Source organism: Chanodichthys erythropterus, chromosome 4, assembly GCF_024489055.1.
Source record: "Chanodichthys erythropterus isolate Z2021 chromosome 4, ASM2448905v1, whole genome shotgun sequence".
Classification (NCBI taxonomy): Eukaryota; Metazoa; Chordata; class Actinopteri; order Cypriniformes; family Xenocyprididae; genus Chanodichthys; species Chanodichthys erythropterus.
In genome coordinates, this window is record NC_090224.1 from 14,890,201 (window position 1) to 14,911,343 (window position 21,143).

At 34.9% G+C, this 21,143-nt stretch overlaps 1 protein-coding gene across 1 annotated transcript; it reads right to left on the minus strand.

The window, feature by feature from the left end:
* Nucleotides 1–479: 479 nt before the first annotated feature.
* cyp39a1 (cytochrome P450, family 39, subfamily A, polypeptide 1) lies at nucleotides 480–20,993 on the minus strand. The gene is made up of 12 exons (XM_067383167.1): nucleotides 20,761–20,993; nucleotides 19,316–19,451; nucleotides 18,933–19,107; nucleotides 18,524–18,673; nucleotides 18,302–18,395; nucleotides 17,530–17,625; nucleotides 17,348–17,438; nucleotides 16,089–16,222; nucleotides 14,151–14,246; nucleotides 13,055–13,143; nucleotides 3,015–3,102; nucleotides 480–1,336 (listed from the first exon to the last, which is right to left on the minus strand). Exons 1-12 carry the CDS (start codon nucleotides 20,935–20,937, stop codon nucleotides 1,268–1,270), a joined length of 1,395 nt encoding a protein of 464 aa, XP_067239268.1. The 5' UTR covers nucleotides 20,938–20,993; the 3' UTR covers nucleotides 480–1,267.
* Nucleotides 20,994–21,143: the final 150 nt, after the last annotated feature.

Here is a 21,143-nt window from a genome sequence, read left to right on the forward strand (position 1 = left end):
GATTGAAGAGAGAAGGACATGGACATCTTGGATGATATGGGGGTGAGTAAGATCCATAAAGGTACTAAAAATATGTTTAAATCAGTTCATGTAAGTTCAGTGGTTCTATCTTAATATTATAAAGCGATGAGAATATTTTTTGTGCGCCTGAAAAGTGTCAAATGAAATGCCTTATTTTGTTACATCACACCACTTTCGAATATCCAAACATTGGCCTTCTGCTGAACATCTCTGGAATGTTAGGCTATTTGAAGTACCTCCCATGATTTTGCAAAGTAGGCTATGTTTCTGGATCTGTCATCCTAGTTGGTCCTGGAAGAACATTCCTATCCAATTAGATTTTAAGTTTATAGGGTATATGTTTGTTTGACAGGAATTTTTCCAGGATCAACAAAAGATGATGTGTTCTTGGCAAAATCACAGTCACGTGGTTGGTAAGTAAATGAAAATATAAAGAAGAAGGAAACTTCAGCAGGAAAACATGTTCTTTATTAAAACGCAATTAAACTTGTTATTTATTGAAACACACTGCAAAGTAGCACAAAATGTTTCTTCTTCCAAAATGTATACAACAACAGTGATTGATTCAATCAAGTACATCTTTAAATTTAATTAATGTAAACATTCTGTTTGCCTTACAAATTAAAGATGCTTGCGTCCAAGCACATAAAATTGCTCCATGTTACAGACTACGAGACAGATGTGTTTATAGGAACAATCCTTTTCACCACTACAGAAAAGAAGCACAGTGTTTATACATGTAATAATGTGTTTACATATTTCTGCTTCACAAAAGAGAACCTCCACTTAGTTATATTGTCTATAAACTTTGTTTTTACTTTGTCTTTGCACAAGATGTTTAGCTGTAATATATGACTGCAGACGCATATGGCAATACATTTTGTTTATTTCATACATCCTGAAAATGATAAAGTCTCTCAGTCCGGAAGAGGAATTTCCACAACCTCATGCTTTCTGATATATATAATCTCTATTATGCCATCAATTATATAAGAGGTTAACCCAATAAAACTGTAATATATATAAAAGCTAATATCCTAAATTACCTTTAGCATTGTATGATTTTCTGGTTTCCTTTAGAGGGATGTAGTATTTGACTGTGTCTAAGTCAGTTTAACATTCACATTGATGCTTAAAACCTCTGAAGCTCAGCCCAGGATATTCTGTGGTTGATCTCTGCCTTTCTTATGTCAAGATTGTCAACAAAGCTCTAAAGCAGTAGCACAGCCCTCTGAAGACAAGCGCTCTATCTATGCTTGTATCTCACTGTACAGGGTCCATCTGGCTGCTGGGTTCCCACCAAATGCAGAGGGCTCTATAAAAAACAGAGACATATATTTACCAAGTGCAATGACCACATACATATGAAATACAACCCAAGTAAGTATTTGGACACCCTTACAATGTATGAATTTATCGCATTATATGCAAAAATAGTGTATAAATGCAAATGGCATTCGAAAACAATTGAACCTATTTTTGCACTGACTACTACACTATTGTTCCGTTCAAAAGATTTGTTTAATGTTTTTGAAATAAGTCTCTTGTATTTATTTGATTTAAAAATACATTTAAAAAGTGATATTGTAAAATATTATTACAATTTTGAATTGAATAAATATATTTTAATATGTAATTTATTCCTGTGATGGTAAAGCTGAATTTTCAGCATCATTACTCCAGTCTTCAGTGTCACATGATCCTTCAGAAATCATTCTAATATGCTGATTTGCTGCTCAAGAAATATTTTTTATTATTAATGTTGAAAACAATTGTGCTGCTTAATATTTTTTTGTAAACCATGATGCAATTTTGTCAAGATTCTTTATTAAGTAGAACGTTCAAAATTATTTGAAATAGAAATCATTTGTTACATTATAAATGTCTTATGATCATTTGTTCTTGCTGAATAAAAGTATTAATTTCTACCGTATCTTACTGATATCTTACTGACAGCAAACTTTTGTTTGAACATTACTGTATATATCAGAGATGCACCGATGTATCGGCCAACAATCGGTATCAAGTGGTTCAAAAGTCTTTTCGTCTACATTAACACAAATTATATCTTGAAAAACATGCATAATCATTAAAAGGTATGTTGAAAGATCAGTACAACCTACCAGAATCTATCATGTCTCATGTAATCACTTAATCTGTGTTCCAACCAAAGAAAGACGTCAATAAAACAGCTTGTGAACAATATGTCACATAACGTCACATTTACCTCAGGAATGTTCTCCACAGTTTTTTAGTTAGCTATATATATGCATGCATTAGAAAGGAGCTTATTTACTGCTGATTATATGTTTGTCTAAATTTGCCATTAAGACAAGTGCTTTTGAAAACATTTTTTAAACAAACATTTCAGTTTTTATTTGAATGTAATATATCTGGAAATAAATATCAGCTCAATATAATACCTCTGTTGTTAATTGTAACCTCTAATATTATAGTGTACCAAATGAGAATGTTCCCTGTATAGTTTTCAGTATTATTTGATAGAGAAAAATCGAATTATTGGCATCAGTCGATTATAATTTTGAATAATCGGCTATAGGTATCAGCAGAGAAATTTAGTATCGGTGTATCTCTAGTATATATTGTTATATTATTATTATTTATAATTTTGTTATATATATATATATATATATAAATATATATTATTTATCAAGTTGCTGTAAAACAGAAATGTTGTTCCTCTCCTTATGACCATGAAATACATAAATACATGATTCATGTCTAGATCCATGCTCCTGGAATGAACTTATTCGTTGGTGGGCGAAACTTACAAAGCTATTTTTGGTCAGGCCTGAGAATTGCAAGGGTAAAGAGCAGGACGGTGCTTAAGCATTAGATTGGGCCCTTGTTGGGTAAATACTGCCATAGGAACACATCTGGAAATGATTAACCTAATGCCTACTTTGAAGCCATCTCTTTCAAGGCTTATTTACCATTCTCTATTGGACGTTACTCTTTCTCAGGCTGCTTACCGGTTTAGGCACTGGATCCAACAGGGTGAATTCAAACTTGTAGAGGATGAGGGCAACAAACATATGCAGTTCCATAATGGCATACCACCTGATGACACAAACAACAAGTGGTTCATTTTCTTTTTCATGTGCTCTTTCTCATTAAGAAAATTTTCTAGAAGCAAACTTATTGCTCTGAAGTGCTCATCACTTCACAAGCCAGCTTGAACAGCACTATGTGTATTAGTATTCTGATGGAATATTCCATTCTGTCTAGCTGCCACCCTCCCTCAAGTGCTATACTGGGAAAACTGCAGGTAGAAAAGCAAAATGTGAATGAATGCCTTGTTTTGTGTTCAAATTCCAGGTGCATTCATAGCCACAGAGGCTTTGTTTGGTGGAGGGGAAGAGGAATATCAGATCCAGCGAAGTGCAAGAATTAAAGATAGTTCCTGGGTGAGACAGAGCAAGGAATAATGGTAGGCAATAAAGGGAGGGCGAGAGATGCAAGTCATGTTTCTTGAAATAATCAGCCCAAATAACCTTGAGGGCCGTGACTCATTCAGGGGCACTGTGTTAGTGACGCAAGTAGCCAATCTCCTAAAATGATCAAAATCAAATCAGATTGAGTGAGGAAAATGAAATACGTGGGTGTGCCACACTCGGTGTACTAATTTATGGCCACGTCCAGCTGAGGGATCTATGCAATCCTGAGAAATCATTACAGAGCAGCCTTATGGCAATGTGACATTTGAATGCAGGAAGTTGGTAAGCATAGATTGAATATTTCAATGGCATTTGAAATGATTAAGAATGAGAATGTGATAGTGATGTTAAATGGTGCTATGCAGTGTTGGTGGTAATGCATTACAAATAACGCGAGATGCGTAATCAGATACTTTTTTGAAGTATAGTAAAGTAATGCATTACTTTTATAATTTACAACAAAATATCTGAGTTACTTTTTCAAATAAGTAATGCAAATTACTTTATTTTCCCATTTAGTGACTTGTCTCCTGTCCCCATGTTAAAGTGATTCATAGTTGAACAAAATGGCTGCATCCAAAAACCGAAAAATGCTGCCTTCGGAGGGCGCATTCCAAGGTAGGAAGGCATCAAGGCCTATCCGAATCTACTGTTAGCTTCGCTTCCTGTCTCCTAAGTAGGGCTGGACAATAATTCAATATCAATATATATCGCGATATAATTTTTTTCGATAACGGTGATATGATTTTTAAACACATTTCTGGTATTTCGATATATACATTACAACATTTCTCACTTCCTTGAGGCGCAGCCGTTAGAAAGAGCAGAACGCTATTGGCCATTGGCGTGATGACGTACACCACAGAGACACGCAGCCATCAGCCAGTGCTCATCGTTAATATGGTTTGTTTAAAATAGCAACATGGAAAACAGACAGACAGAGTTCGAGATAATGTATGTTTCAGTCGATGGATGCGCAAAACGTTACAACAACGATAATCAAAAAGCGTGGACAAAACAGTCACTCTTTGTAAACTGTTAACAGCGAGTGCCGTGTGCTCTAATGTCCAGTCATTTACGCCGTCATCACCCGGGTGTTGATTGCGCGCGAGCGCAGGTGAGACCTGAACAGCACACGATGCTATCTGTTTAAACTAAACTCATTTAAGCTTTGCTGATTTAAACCTTCAAGAACAAGACGCGAAAGAGAACTTGCACGCGCTGTGAGAAGATTTGTGTGCGCTCATCCCACGCGCGCACACGCTTATTTCAGACAGCGCAAATACTGATTTCTCTTTCAAGTCTTGCGCTTCGGCGGACAAATTCATGCAAAAATTAAGTCAACATGCCCGTCTTGGCGAGTATCCTAGCAAACATAGTCTGTTATGTCTTAAGTGAACGTATATTCAGGGCCGGATTAACATAAGGGCTAGGTGGGGCTGAAGCCCCAGGGCCCGCGGGTAGAGGGGGCCCGTGATTGGCTGGAGGAAATGAGATTGACAAGTCATAGGTGTTTGATTTGTGTCTAATAAAATAACAAGAAAAAATGATTGGAAAATGTGCCTGACTGATAAATCATCGTCCAATCAAAATCACTTTACAATTCGTGCCATGACATCGGGAAACGCCTCTTTGCGTTATGCTATCTCATGTAGACTAGAAATTTGGCCTTTATTGCTTTTTCAGCCTCGCTGGTGTTCAAATGATTAAAAAAGTGGTGCGCAAAAAAGGAAAAATAAGCTTGAAAGGGAGAAAAAGGGATGCTAATCTTACAGCAAAAATACCAAAACTAACTTCTTCGGTTCACATAAAACATCCGAGCCAGTGGAAGACCCCGCGCGCAGCGGCAGCTCACAATTATCTTCACCCACCGACACCGTCGCCGATCTGTGTGCTTTAGACGTTGAAAAAGGTGAGATAGCAGCTGCAGCAAGTTATTATTCTTATAACGAGTTAAGCCCTATTCGGATAGTAATTGTTTCTCATGAAAACGTAAGGTGTTTTCAACATTTACAGTTTACGAGTCGATTGATTTTATTGCCGTTTGAATTCACAATGTCAGTGTTTTTCTCCCATCATCATCATCACCCGTGTAAAAAGCCTGAATTAACTTTCCTACTGTTTTTTTGACGAACACCAATGTCGAGTGACTTGTCTCCACTATCTGCCTTTGAAGCACATTCTATCAGTTGCAGTTCTGTGCCCGGTTGCATAAAGCACCTTAAGTTTTTCCCTTAAGTATGACACTTAAGGCGTGATTTCCCCTTAACTAAGGGAATGACTTAAGGGTGTTGCATATAATCTCTTAAACTGTTCTCTTAGGTAAGGGAAACCGTTAAGTGTTTAACGACAGCATCCCAGGTTTTGCCGTTAAAAAATTCTACTGTTGCCATGGACACGTTATTTGTTAATACGTATCGTGGTAAGTTTTCACAGAAAACAACATAATATGGATAAGGAAAACAAAAAAGAAAACCAAATATGAAAGAGACGAGAAACTCAAATTGATTGTTTACTCAAAATTGAGATTTCTGCCGTCATTCACTCACCCTGACGCCCTCATGTCGTTCCAAACCCATAAGACTTTCATTCATCTTTGGACAACAAATAAAGATATTTTTAATATTCTCTCATCATTTATGTCCATTTATTGAAAGACATCCATATGATTACGGCTGTGTCGGAAGCTCAAATGTGCGCGCAAGAACCAATGAGGGTTGTTTTTGCGTGTGATGCACGCACGTTTGCGCTTCCGTTTACCATATAAGATATGTTATAAGATGTTATATTTCATCAATGTTTATGTGAATAAACCGCTAAAGTACAATTTGTCTATCATATAAAGCGGCCGATCGTGGCACGTTATACGACTTGGATTGAACCTGCTCACTCTGTGTAACACTTAAGGTGAAGTTTTACGAACCTTACGATATACTTAGGGAAATGAAGGTTAAGGGGCTTTATGCAACACTTACGCATTACTTAAGTGAAAAATATATACTTAAGGGAAATTCTTAAGGGTTTATGACGTTTCGCCTAAAGAAACCCTTAAGTAACACTTAACGGTTATTTTCTGCAACACCCTTAAGTTTAAGGGAAACATAAGGGCGATCTTAAGGGAAAATTACACTTAAGGTGCTTTATGCAACCGGGCACAGGTGCCTCCATCCGTACAACTCGACCTCGACACATTCACATCACACGTTAACACAGCGGTAGAGTTACTCACGGGACACTGCACAAAAGTTCTTTATTTGCATGTGCTTTAAAGCCCTGCCAGTTAAACATGTCATTCGTGTGCTGTTCTATGCGCTTTTTCTGACCCCATACACCCGAAGCGTGCACACAAACTTAAGCCTGTCAAACAGCACCTGACTACTGGACTTCTTTCGCGTCAAGGTTTACATAAACACAGTTGGTTATGTCTGAAGTGAGTTGAGAAAATTGTCCCTTGTCCCTAAAGGGATAGTTCACCCCAAAAATTAAAATCCTGTCATCATACTCACTTTCAAGTTGTTTTAAACCTGAATGAGTTTCTTTCTTCTGTTGAACACAAAATAAACTATTTTGAAGAATGTGGGTAACCAAACAGTTGCTGGTCCCCATTCATTTCCATAGTAGGAAAAAAAAAATATATAATGTGGAAATCACTGGGGACCATCAACTGTTTGGTTACCCACATTCTTCAAAATAGTTTATTTTGTGTTAATAAGAAGAAAGAATTATTGTGTCAGCAATATATGCAATACAATTTCAAAATATGTTAAATATTTTATGTTAAATATATTTTAAAATATGTAAAATAGCATGGAATATTTAGTGTGCTTGTGCTTATATAAAATGATTTGATAAAATGAAATTTGTAAAAATATAAAAATAATAACAATAAAAAACAAATTCTTGTGGTACAAGACACTGTGGCTTGGCAATCATATGAAAGGGGGCCCTTGGTGTTGCTATAGCCCCAGGGCCCAATGTGTTCTTAATCCGGGCCTGCGTATATTAGTCGAGAAAGACATCGCATGTGTAACAGTATATGTAGCTACTGGATCGTGCATGTCTTATAGGGGGAAAAAAAAAATCCTGCTGCCTGTTTTTAATGTTAAATCAAACAACAAATAACAAAGAAATCACTCACTGCTCTTGACTGAATAGTTTTTGTAACTTCAATAATGATTCATCTTTATTTATTTTATACAGTAAAAATAATATGCAGTGATATTTTATATTTGATTACTTTATCCATTCTGTACCTGAAAACTGCAGTTAGATACCTGAAAACCTGAAAAGCACTGTTTATTCTATTTGAATATTTGCTTTATTGTACTTATTTGTGATGTACTTATTTGCTCGTTCTTATTTTCTTTATTTTTATTTGACAGTAGTCTTATTTTTAGGGTCACGGTTTCGGTACGGTTCGGTATGTGCTAATAGCACGTACCGAAACCGTGACCCTAAAACCATGACACGAACCGAACCATGAGCAATTTGAACCATTGCACCCCTAGTGTCATCAACACTCAACAATGTTCCTGCCCCAGCAATGTGTTTTTGTTGTTTCTCACTGTTTTTTTCTGTTTTTACTGTTCACAATCTTTATCTTGGCTGAAGCACTTTTGTTTTAATCTATATTAAGGATAATAAAATCAGCCTACATTATAGTTTAATGTTAAAGATATTAATATTACAAAAGTGAGTGAGTCTTATGTTTATTTTTTATGTTTGTATGAAGGCTAAATACAAATAAAAGCTGAACATACATTTATTTGTACTGTTTTTATTTCTTAAATATTATATAGTTTTATAGGAAGAGATTTCATAGATTTGGCAAATTCATTTTTCAGACGTTGTGGCCGTTCTTGGCAGTTTTTCTGAGGCTATTATATAGTTCATATCGATATCGGAATTATATCGTATCGACCGAAATTAAGAATTATATCGTGATATAAATTTTGGCCATATCGTCCAGCCCTACTCCTAAAATAGATTAATCTGATCAATTTTTGAAGGCATGTATCCTTTGCCGCCTTTGATAGCCCACAATTCTGTGCTTTTCATTCTGTGACAGTTGAGCTAAAAAATAAAGATGACGGTTGGTGGTCACTTTGTGTAAATAATGTTTTTGACCATTGTTTTCCACTTTTGATGTCATTTCTAATGAGAAATTACTATTGTAGTAATTAAATATTTGCTTAGGTATCACCAAAGCTCGCACTATTTTGCTGTAGATCATTAAACCATTATGCTGACTCAGAAGTCAGCAAGTCTGCCCGAAATCAGTTTCATGAGGTGCCTTCATGCGCATACGCTGCCTGCAAAGTCATTGCCTGATAGGGCAGCAAGGCAACAAGTCAAGGTTTCGGACGAGTGTTGAACTCTCTTCGCCTTCTATTCTTCTGCAATCGAGAATGGCGGCACAGATGAAAAGATTTGTTTTAGCTGCGCCCTCTACTGTACAGGCCTGAATTTGAATTTCCTTCAGGCTTATTCATTTAACTTTTGGTGCGAAAGGGCCTTTATTCATTTTTTATGTGTATTATTAAAAAAGGAACAAGCAAGCCATGCCCAGGAAAAATTAATGCAAAAGTAACACATTACTTTCCATTAAAAAAGTAACTGAGTAAAGCAATTAGTTACTTTTTAGGGAGTAACACAATATTGCAACATTACATTACAAACACATTTCCCAACACTGGTGCTATGCATAATAGAAAATGAATTTTAGAATTTTTTTATATTTGTTTAAATAATTATTTAATTTTAATTAATTTTTTTATCTTTTATTTTTATATTTAGCTCCCAATATCCATCTCTCTTCCTCTCTATATTACTCCACCTCTCTCTTACTTTTTCTATTATCTGTTTCTCCATCTCATTTATTCCCAGACTGATAATGCATCTGTTCTGGAGGGTCTCGAAAGGTCACTGGTCTGTGCCTATGCTTTTGATCTTCCTGTGCAGCTGGGAAAGTTCTCCCAGTCTTTATACAGCTCTATTAACGTCATACTGACCCCGGCCGCATACTCCCCATGGCCTTGATGATGTCATCAGCAGGGGCCCAAAGGGCTGGGACATTAGGGCCAAGAATGCTCAGTACAACATAAAAGCAATGCCATGGATTTATATCAACATGGCACTATACCAGGAGTGGGGTCATAGTGCACACTATCAGTAATGTAGCTCCATGATTTACAAGCATCACCTGTAAATCGAATCACACCCTAGCAAAGTTCTTAGTGGTAGCAGCTATGAACTTTTCGTGCCAGCCTTGGTGTAAATAACCCAAGGAAACTGACATTCTCAGCAATAGAGCCAAAGGGGAAAAGATGGACTGGTGCAGCTTGTGGCATTTGCTATAGGCCAAGTACAACCCATAGTGTTGCTGCTACAGGCCAAACCTGGCTAGAATGCAAAAACAGCCCCCAACTCACCTACTAGCTTACAACATTCATAAACGTAAAGCTTCAGTGCTGTAGAGACCTAAGTGGGAAGGCCTGAAAACAGACACAGAGGTTGCGTTGTTTCTGCTCCATACATGAGTAACAGTGGTTTTGCACAAAACCAAAATGCTTGTGTGATGTTAGCTAGTAACAGGACAGTTTTAAGTGTCATTGTTTGTCTGGAGCTGGTGTGCTGATGGCGACTAACAACCAACTCTTGTGTTTTTTGTACTGTACCGTACAGTATGTTCATTTTTATTCCTCCTTGTTGTTCGTCATCTTTGCTCTATTTTTCGCAATGCATTATTTTTGCATTGCTTCAGCTTTGATAAAGAGACATCCACTTTTTCATTGCGTGTTTGTGTGTTTTGGGGGTGGAGCAATGAAGGGAGGGGTGTGTTTGTTTGGGCTGATTTCAGATATCAACAGAGTTCCTCAGAAATCGTTTTATCATGCAAAAAAATGTTTTTGCATGATTTAAGCTAGAGAATCTTTTTGTTAGTATGATATTATTGTTGTCAGATTTTTATTACTAAATAAAATATTATTGCTTACTTAAATGTAATCTTAATATTTTCTTTCTATCTAAATCTTAAGATTTCAATCTTTCCCCATTCAAGTAAACTGAAGCTGTATGTGCTTGACTGGAAAAGTAACTAAAATGTAGCCAGATGTGCATGGCATGAAAGCCCTAACATCACTGAGCTGACTTCATAATGATGCAACAAGTTCAATTGTGTTATTTGTGCAAAGTTCAGTGAAGATAAAGACAAAGACCAGCTGTCAAGGGAAAAAAGACACAATGATCGGCACATAAAATGATGATCTACGATAAAATATACATTTAAAAAAAATGAAATTCTGTGCCTTAGTAAATTTGGTGAATTAAAATTAGCGAGATTCTTGAAATATAAAACATTACATTTCATGGAATTGTTTCCCCTGCATGCAGTGGCATGATTAAATCTGCAAGTCAATTTACAGTTTACTGTTTTTTGCATTATTTGCACTGGTGGTTGTATTTGCTGCCCCTTTGAATAATAATTGATGTTGTGTGTCGAGTGCATCTTTTTCTTTAAAGGTGCCCTAGAATTAAAAATTTAATTTATATTGGCATAGTTAAATAACAAGAGTTCAGTACATGGAAAAGACATAAAGTGAGTTTCAAACTCCATTGTTTCCTCCTTCATATATAAATCTCATTTGTTTAAAAGACCTCCGAAGAACAGGCGAATCTCAACATAACACCAACTGTTACGTAACTGTCGGGGTGTACGCCCCAATATTTGCATATGCCAGCCCATGATTGAGGCATTACACAAGGGCAGAACGTCTGGATGTGCACTGCTGAATAATCAGACTAGGTAAGCAAGCAAGGCAAGCGAAAATCGGCAGATGGAGCAATAATAACTGACATGATCCATGATAACATGATATTTTTAGTGATATTTGTGAACTGTCTTTCTAAATGTTTCGTTAGCATGTTGCTAATGTACTGTTAAATGTGGTTAAAGTTACCATCGTTTCTTACTGTATTCACAGAGACAAGAGAGCCGTCGCTATTTTCATTATTAAACACTTGCAGTCTGTATAATTCATAAACACAACTTCATTCTTTATAAATCTCTTCAACAGTGTAGTGTTAGCCGTTAGCCACAGAGCATAGCCTCAAACTCATTCAATATCAAATGTAAACACCCAAATAAATACAATACTCACATAATCTGACACATGCATTCAGTATGCATGACGAACACTTTGTAAAGATCCATTTTGAGGGTTATATTAGCTGTGTAAACTTTGTTTATGCTGTGATAGAGTCGAGAGCTCGGGAGGGGGTGGAGAGCGCGCGATTTAAAGGGGCCGCAACCTGGCTCGTTTCTAATTATGCCCCAAAATAGGCAGTTAAAAAAATTTATTTAAAAAAAATCTATGGGGTATTTTGAGCTGAAACTTCACAGACACATTCAGGGGACACCTTAGACTTATATTACATCTTTAAAAAAAAAGTTCTAGGGCACCTTTAAGTATGTGGTTGTCACTGTTGTGGTTTATGTGTTGGATGTTAAAGCCATGAAGTCAAAAAAGTTTTTTGTCTTTTAGTATCAATATGTTAGTCTTATTGTTATCTATAAGCTGGTGTGCTCCAAAACAATGATAAAATTCGCATTTAGAAGATATAAACGTTCAAAACTTACAGTCTCTCACTTTCTCCAATAAAGGTCAACGATTTTGATGACATCATCCCTTCAGCTTCTCATCTGATTTTCTGTCCAATCAAATGCTCTCTAGAATCTAAAGCATTCCGCCCCCTACATTATACAGTAAGTAAACGCTGAAGCTGCTGCTAAAATCGGTCACTTTTTCACACATTTACTCTTTTCTACATGGTGAATGGCACCTAGTGCACTACATAGGGGATACGGAATGATTCAGACACTCTAAATATGCTTTTTATTAGAGTGAATGAAGTCTGGTTTCACATTAGTGTCATACCAACCACAGCAGCACACACAGTCTGCTCCGGTCCAGAGACACAACAGCACAGAGCAGATCATATGCGTCATATGAGTCGGCGCATCCCAGAAAACGTATCGGACTCATTTAAATTCTGCACAAAATACTATATTTTAAAGCGATATGGATTAAAAGGAAACTGTGGTTTTACCGAGCTCATCGGCTCTGGACGAGCTGAGATATTGGGCATTTTAAAAAAGGGGAGGAGCTGATTGATATGTCCAACCCTGTCTTTCTGTTTCAGTGAAAATTACGTCAACACATTGAATAACGCTGCGTGTTTAAGGCACTTCAGTGGACCTTTAAGGATGGAAATTGTGGATGAACATACTGTTATAAAAACAATCGATGTGTTGCAACATGTTGTCTTTTACATCAGCAGTAGTAGTAAATGTTTGACAAAAAGCTGAAAATTAAATATAAATACATTTATTACTTTTTTTTTTTTACATTTAAACAGTTTTTTTTTCTAGAATACATGCAAAAAATATTCAATTATAATTTTTATATATTTAATTGCATGGAATACTTTCCTGGATTTAATGAAGTTTATTGAATGTTATAATTTTTCAAGTGTATACAAAGATAATTTTGTATAAACACAAGAGTTTTTCTAACCTTCCTGGGCACTGATTTTTCCCCCCTCCAAATGCCACAAACCCTTCCAAAAGGACATTCTTTTCTAAATCTGCCTTTTCCCATCGTTCCTGTGGGAAGAAAAGTTTCATTAAAAATAATCCACTCAGACGAGGGCCAGTCCAGAATACACCAATAGAGCCCGTCTTCCAGCACTCCAAGATTTAATAACTAGACATATTTCAGTAATCTCTGAATAACACTCAATGCGATGTCCACCCGTTCACTAATGCGGCTTTAAAATCAATAATTAATAACTGCATTAATCAATAATTGCTATTGAGTTACATTAACAACTCAAAAGCTGACAAAATTAAAGCAACTTTTGGATTAGTCAAAAAGTCCAGCCCTCTGAGGCTGTCATAGATTCAAAACAATTTATATAGTTTTCCAATGGAAAAGAATACTTAATGTCCATTTAGACAGCAGCCAAATCCATTCAGTGTGTAAAATATTTAGATTTCATTTAGAAAAAAAAAAACTGACTCTTTAACACACTCTTTGAGCAATTTAAAGTGCATTTCCACTGTTTGAGAGAGAGTTATTAATAACAGGGTGGCTTTGATTTGAAAGTAAACATCTTTTGCTAAAAACAGCATTTAAAGCATACAGTATAGATGTAGGTCTGACCCAGTCTCTGTGAGCTGTTCTATTTCTTTCAAGACATTAGTAGACAGAAATGTAATGGGATCTCTATAGGCGTTTGCCGGAAGGTTAATTGTGAAGATAACTGTCAGGCCTATTATTTCTGTTTTAATGGAGCACAGCTGGAGTTTTCAAGCACATTGTGACCAGCACTCTACGGCTTGCCAGACAAAATGGAAGGAAGTTTTATTGAAAGAAAAAACTAATAAAAGAGATGCTGGTTCTATCATTGATACTTCATAGTAAAGCAAAACAAACTACGTAAAAACACTCCTCAAAAAGTACAGGAACATTTAATAGTAAAGCGCTTTATTTGCTGGAAAAAAGCATTTTATGAGCATGTGTCTTTTGTCTATTTTATTTTGGTTTATAGTGGAATTTGTGTTAACCTCATCCTGTGGCTGAGGTCATTCAGAAAGGTGAAGTTACTCACAGGTTTGAAATCTTCCGGGTCTGGGAAATACTTGGGGTTTCGATGAGCCCAGTAAGGAGACAACATCAGCATGTCTCCAGGTGGGACAATATAATTCTGAAAGCAGAAAAAAACTAAATATAGTTCTCTTTTCAGTTAACAGAAAGCCTGTGTTAAAGGGCAGATCTCTCTCTCTTTTTCTTAGTAATGTGCAACTAAAGTCAGAGAGATAGAGAGAGAGAGACACTTTAGTTGCACATTACTAGGAAATTGGCTGTTTATTAGTACTTATAAACCACATATTAATGCCTTATTATGCATGACTATATTCAACATCCTTAATCTTACCCAATACTAAACAACTGCCTTTCTAACTATTAAGAAGCAGTTGTTAGGGGTTTGTGCATGTGTGTGTGTGTGTGTATATGTATATATGTGTATCTATCTATCTAGCTATATATATATATATATATATATAAATAATATGGAGTGGTCTCTTAATTTTTTCCATAGCTGTGTATATATATATATAGATATATAGATAGATAGACATATACATACATTATATATATATATATTATAATAAAAAATTAAGAGACCACTCCAAGTTCAGAAATCAATGTTAAGTGGTCTCTTAATTTTTTCCATAGCTGTATATAATATGTGTGTGTGTGTACAGTACAGTCCAAAAGTTTGGAACCACTAAGATTTTTAATGTTTTTAAAAGAAGTTTTGTCTGCTCACCAAGGCTACATTTATTTAATTAAAAATACAGTAAAAGCAGTAATATTGTGAAATATTATTACAATTTAAAATAACTGTTTTCTATTTGAATATATTTCACAAAGTAATTTATTCCTGTGATGGCAAAGCTGAATTTTCAGCATCATTACTCCAGTATTCAGAGTCACATGATCCTTCAGAAATCATTCTAATATGCTGATCTGCTGCTCAAGAAACATTTAGTGTGTACAATTGTACAAAATATTTGTGTACAATATTTTTTTTCAGCATTATTTGATGAATAGAAAGTTCAAAAGAACAGTGTTTATCTGAAATCTAATCTTTTGTAACATTATAAATGTCTTTACTGCCACTTTTTATTGATTTAATGCATCCTTGCTGAATAAAAGTATTCAATTCTTTAATTTCTTTTAAAAAAAATAAAAATTCTTACTGACCCCAAACTTTTGAATGGTAGTGTATAATGCTTACAGAAGCTTTGTATTTCAGATAAATGCTGTTCTTTTGAACTTTCTATTCATCAAGGAATCCTGAAAAAAAAAAAAAGTACACAACTGTTTTCAACATTGAAAATAATCATAAATGTTTATTGAGCAGCAGATCAGCATATTAGAATGATTTCTGAAGGATCATGTGACACTGAAGACTGGAGTAACGATGCTGAAAATTCAACTTTGCATCACAGGAATAAATTACTTTGTCAAATATATTTAAATAGTACAAAGTTATTTTAAATTGTAATAATATTTCACAATATTACTGTTTTTTACTGTTTTTTTTTTTTTTAATTAAATGAATGTAGCCTTGGTGAGCAGACAAAACTTCTTTTAAAAACATTAAAAATCTTAGTGGTTCCAAACTTTTGGACTGTACTGTATGTATGTATGTATGTATGTATATGTGTGTGTGTGTGTGTGTGTGTGTGTGTGTATATATATAATATATAATATATATATATATGTATATATGTATATATAATATATTATTATATGTGTGTGTATATAATATACACACACGTACATGCTATACACAGCCTGCACTTATGGATAGGGATTTTAAGAATTAAATCTTAGCTTTTCTCTCCTTATTGTACATATGGTTTATAACACAGGAAAGATGCTGTTTATGTGCTGCATACTATAGTATTTGTTCTGCATAAATCCAAGAGAAACACTGAAAAAAAAAGTGTGTACACTGAATAATGTCACGGCTGACCTGTAATTTGAGAGGTCGCACTACTTTACGAGTGATGGCTCCAGGGGCCCTCAGCCGAATGCCTTCCATGATACACCACTTCACATATGGCATCTGCTCTAAGTCATCTAGGGTCACCTTTGTCTTCTCCTTGTCTTAAATGCAAAGCAAACACACAAGCACTTTAGTGACTATCCATAGCCGTAAGTACTACTGATGTGTGCTTAAGAGAAAGTCTATTTCAGTATGAACAAAGCCTGGACGGATTTGTCTAAACAGAAGCACAATGAAACCATTTTATACTTATGACCTATTTAACTCTCATGTGCTCTTGTGTTATGCATAATGAGGTGCATATGGTTCATTTTGACAACATGACAATAATGGTTATTAATGCATATGGAAATATTGTTCTTATTTTATCAACAGATTTGAACAAACAAACAAACAAAAAAACTTAAATGTAAGGCTTTTCAAGCACAATGCTTGAGAGCTTGCTGTCCTCTAGTGGATTTGTGAGGAAATTCATGTATAAGTGGTCCCAAATATTGAGAGACATGGCATAATATAACTATAAATTATATTATATAATATATCATTTTTATTACATTACATTTCTAACCGTTTTAACAAATATTAACTATTGATCTAATAGGCATCATGTAGACTACCGTTCAAATGTTTTGGGGAGATTTTTTTTAGTTACTTTTATTCTGCAGTGGTTCATTAAATTGATTAAAAGTGACACTAAAGACTTTGTTACGTTGTTACATATAAACCTATTTCAAATAGATGCTGTTATTTTTGTTCATCAAAGAATCCTGAAAAAAAGTGTATCAAAATTATTCAAAATATTAAGCAACACAGCTGTTTTCAAGATTGATAATAAGAAATGTTCCTCGATCATCAAATCAGCATATTAGAATGATTCAGCTTGAAAATTCAGCTTTGCCATCACAGGAATAAATTACATTTTAAAGTATATTAAAATAGAAAACAGATATATTAAATTGTAATATTACAATACTCTATTTTATTAAATAAATGCAGCCTTGGTCAGCATTAGAAACTGTACACAAAGTCAGAAACATTGACAAATCTTACAGACACTCACATTTTTGAACAAGGTTAGTTCATGTGTATAGCTTATGTATATAATTAGTGTCAATTATAAAGTGTTACCAGAAATATCAGGGGGGGGGGTTTTGTCTAATGTTGGCTGAGAGTATGGGAGGGGCTATAAAGATTGAAACCCACTGGTTTTGAGAGATTGGTTTTACCTTGGTCACCGAGGGCAGTGCTGATCTGATTCATTGCAATCTTATACACTGCAGGATTGGACACAATAAAAGCAATGGCCCAAAATGTTATCTAGAATAAAGTGAAACGTTTGGTCTCAGTAACATTCTGTCCATCTGTTAATCTGAGTTAACACCAGCACTGGCATAAACCTCTCACTTACTGGTATAGCATTTGCCAGGGAAGCCCAAAGCAAAAGTAAACCATAATTGGGTAGATATTTGTCAGGTATTGATGTAGCCAGGTGCTGTAGTAAAGTCTAAGGAGAAACAGTGACAGATTATGAACTCTCTGGGTTTTATTGCATTATTTAAGGCATAGTCCACTCAAAAATTTAAATTCTCTACTCAACTCAATATCGTTCGAAACCTGTATGCATTTATTTCTTCTGCTGAATGCAAAAGAAGATATTTTATAGAATGCTGATAACCAAACAGATTCAATTCCGATTGGACAAAAAATACAATGGAAGTCAATCTGAACAACAATTTTGTTGGCAACGTTCTTTAATACAGGTTTGGAACGACATGAGGGTGAGTAAATAATGATAGAATTTTAATTTTTGGGTACACTATCCTTTAAAGAATGAGTCTATTATGCTGATTACATATATATATCCATACACACATATGTGCCATAGTCCTACAAAAGCCTGACTGAAACTCTTTAGCTCCCTCTATTGGTGCAAACATGTTAAACTCTATGTCATGAACATTAAACACTATATCATATGTTTTGAGATCAACATTTTAAAACATAATTCCAACCTGTTTTTGACAGCACTGTATGCAGAGTGAAACAGTTGGCAGATATGAGCACTCCATTTCGGTTTCCAGGTATTTTCAAGGTTTTACATTTCTACTATCCCCATAAAGGCCATAGTTGTCTATTATCATCAACGTGGAGGAACTTTTAGTATAAATTACCTATATTACCTTTCCATAACTCTCACTGTAGACAGTCTCCTCAGCTTTAGTAACCATATTTCTTAGCAAAGAAAGGAGCCATTGCTTTGAGTTTGCCCATTCCCTGAAGACAGAAAAAAAAAACATCCCTCAGTCGTTTATTGTTTCAGCTTGTGTAAACATGATTCAGGAGACTAATTGTGTTTAATAATTGCAGTTTTCTGTCATATTGTGGCAGTATTGCTCACATACTTCAGGAACATGTCTGGGAGTTGGGAGCCATACTCAAATCCATCGTCATATGTTGTGAACTTCTCAAGGAACTCCTGCCTGGATAGGGCACTACTGGGGGAGTTACATCGGCCCAGTAAGTTACTCATCACTGCTGGATACATAACACTCCTGAAACAAGTTAAGAAGTGTCTAATATTTAGAAAAAAGAATATTACTTGAATTTATCTTATTAGATTCCAGCATTTATATAGCAGATTATAATATATTATAGTCTGCATATCGTAAGCATAATCTAATGATACGCAGTGGAACAGGCACAGAATTTCCCATTTCTGTGTTAACCAGTTGCTGTAAAATAAAGGTATATCTACTGTTCTCTAAGGGGAACTTTAGCACTATGTAAATAATTGATGTAGGAAGACTATACTTGATGAGCTCATTTAGCTGTCCAGATCCTTTGCTTCCAAGGCTCTCCAAATGGTCATTAAATTCTTCACAGAGATGAGCGGAGAGCATTGCCGTGTTGCCCGGAGTCAGTCTGCCCTTGATTATGGCGGAACAGGTCGGATGGGTCTTAAAGAAAATGTCTTTGCTGATAGAAGCTGGACAAGAACCCAAACAAGGTTAACATGAGTGATCACATTATCACTGCCTACAGTATTGATGATGTTCAATCATCAGCAAGGACTGTAATAAATCTTATATTGAATTCAGAGTCTGTTCTAAGGTCACGTATAAAAGAGCAATGGTGTAGATTCAAGAGCGTTAGCAATCAATTATGAAATGAAACATTTATTGCAAACATTGTACCTGTGTTGTGAACAGGTTCTTGCACTGCTTGTTCAAAATCAACATCTTTGGAGGAGAAAAAAGCTCGGAAGTCCTCATTTAGGGTCACAAATGTCAGTCTCTTCCCAGCAGCTACAACAGTGAAAACTGGTCCATACTAGGTAAAAAACACATTATACTTTTAAGAATTGTATTTTTTTATTTATATTTCATACAAATGATTACATCAATGAAAAAATACAGTACAAAACAGGCAATTTATTTAGTTACCCCCTAGTGAACCTTAAAAGACTTTTTGTGTGATTTTTGCCTAGGCAAAAGCAATTACTGAATTTTAAAGCAGATGTCTATTCAGCAAACCTCTCATTAGTGTCGATTCTTTCACTGAACTGGCACAGCGGTGCCCAGAACAAAAATTGTGTCAAAAAAGGCCACTGTGTGCAGCTCCTGCCCTAGTTGCATAAATTAATGGTGCTGAACTGAGCTGTCCTCAAACTCGGTTAGTATGGCACAGCTCAAAAACAAAACACACTGACACTGGCCACAGGGTTCCAGCACAATATTTTTGCAGGTGGTAACGGAAGTATAAGCAGCCAGCATCACACAAAAAAAAAGAATAATAATAATAAAATAAAATCTTGCAATCCCATAATATTAATAATTATGCATGCATTATGTAAATAAACAAGCATGGTAAAGCAAAGAATTTTGAGTGTACATTTTCTAATATTGATTATATTATAATAATTTGCATCTAACTTTAAGATAAAATGTAAACAATAACATTATAATGTATATCTGTTACTTTTAATTTAAAAAAATAAATAAATAATTGTCACAACTTTTACATTTTTCGTACAATAGTTGAGTGCAGCAGGTTCATCAAAATTCAAAATTTGCATGGGAGGAGCTGGACTTCTGGACCCTCTGGCGGACGTATGATTAATGCCACAAACAATTTGCAGCCTTTTAAATACAGTTTTACATTTATTTATTTTTAAATGTTTTGTGAAAAAAAAAAAATACATTTCTGAAATCAAATTTCTGAAATCCTACTGCACTGTCACATGCATAAATTAAAAATATATACACATCTTGTAAACATCTTGTGTGTGTCTATATATATAAAATATATATATATATATATATATATATATATATATATATATATATATATATATATATATATATATATATATATATATATATATATATATATATATATATATATATAACATGACATATATATATATACATATATATATATATAACATGACATATATATATATATATATATATAACACCATGACATTATATATATATATATATATATATATATATATATATATATATAATATAAAATATATATAATAAAGAAATGTGTGTGTGTGTGTGTGTGTGTATGCAATGCATCATATACAGTTATGATTCTTCATGCAAATAATTTTCTCGATGGGCAAACTTACTTTGGCTCTGGCTTGCTGGATGAAGTGCAAAGGTGCTTTGCCAAATTCAAAAGCAGCACCAAACCAAGGTATCCAACCTCTTATGCATGGAGGAGCATTGGGATGGCTTTTACCAAAAATAAGATGAAAAGAAATAATCACAATTGACACCGTCAAAATCAAAGTAATCCATTCCATCGCAACCTAGAGTTCAGTGATGTTCGACTGGAACGCATATAATGAGTCTGAGTGGAAAAAGTCCTGTTAACTTATCTGATAACTCGGGTTTCCCCATTGTGATCTCTGATCAGAGCCATGACACAGCTAACCCCTCCCAAACCCTCTGCATCATTAGCCCCTCCTATTACAACATTAACCCCTCCCGCAATCCTCTCACACCATGA

Coding starts and splice junctions, on each gene's coding strand:
- cyp39a1 (XM_067383167.1), bottom strand. CDS start 20,937: ATGGAATGGATTACTTTGATTTTGACGGTGTCAATTGTGATTATTTCT. Junction 18,674..18,932: donor CAGCTAAATGAGCTCATCAA/GTATAGTCTTCC, acceptor AACTTGTTTCAG/GAGTGTTATGTATCCAGCAG. Junction 18,396..18,523: donor CTCCCAGACATGTTCCTGAA/GTATGTGAGCAA, acceptor TTCTGTCTTCAG/GGAATGGGCAAACTCAAAGC.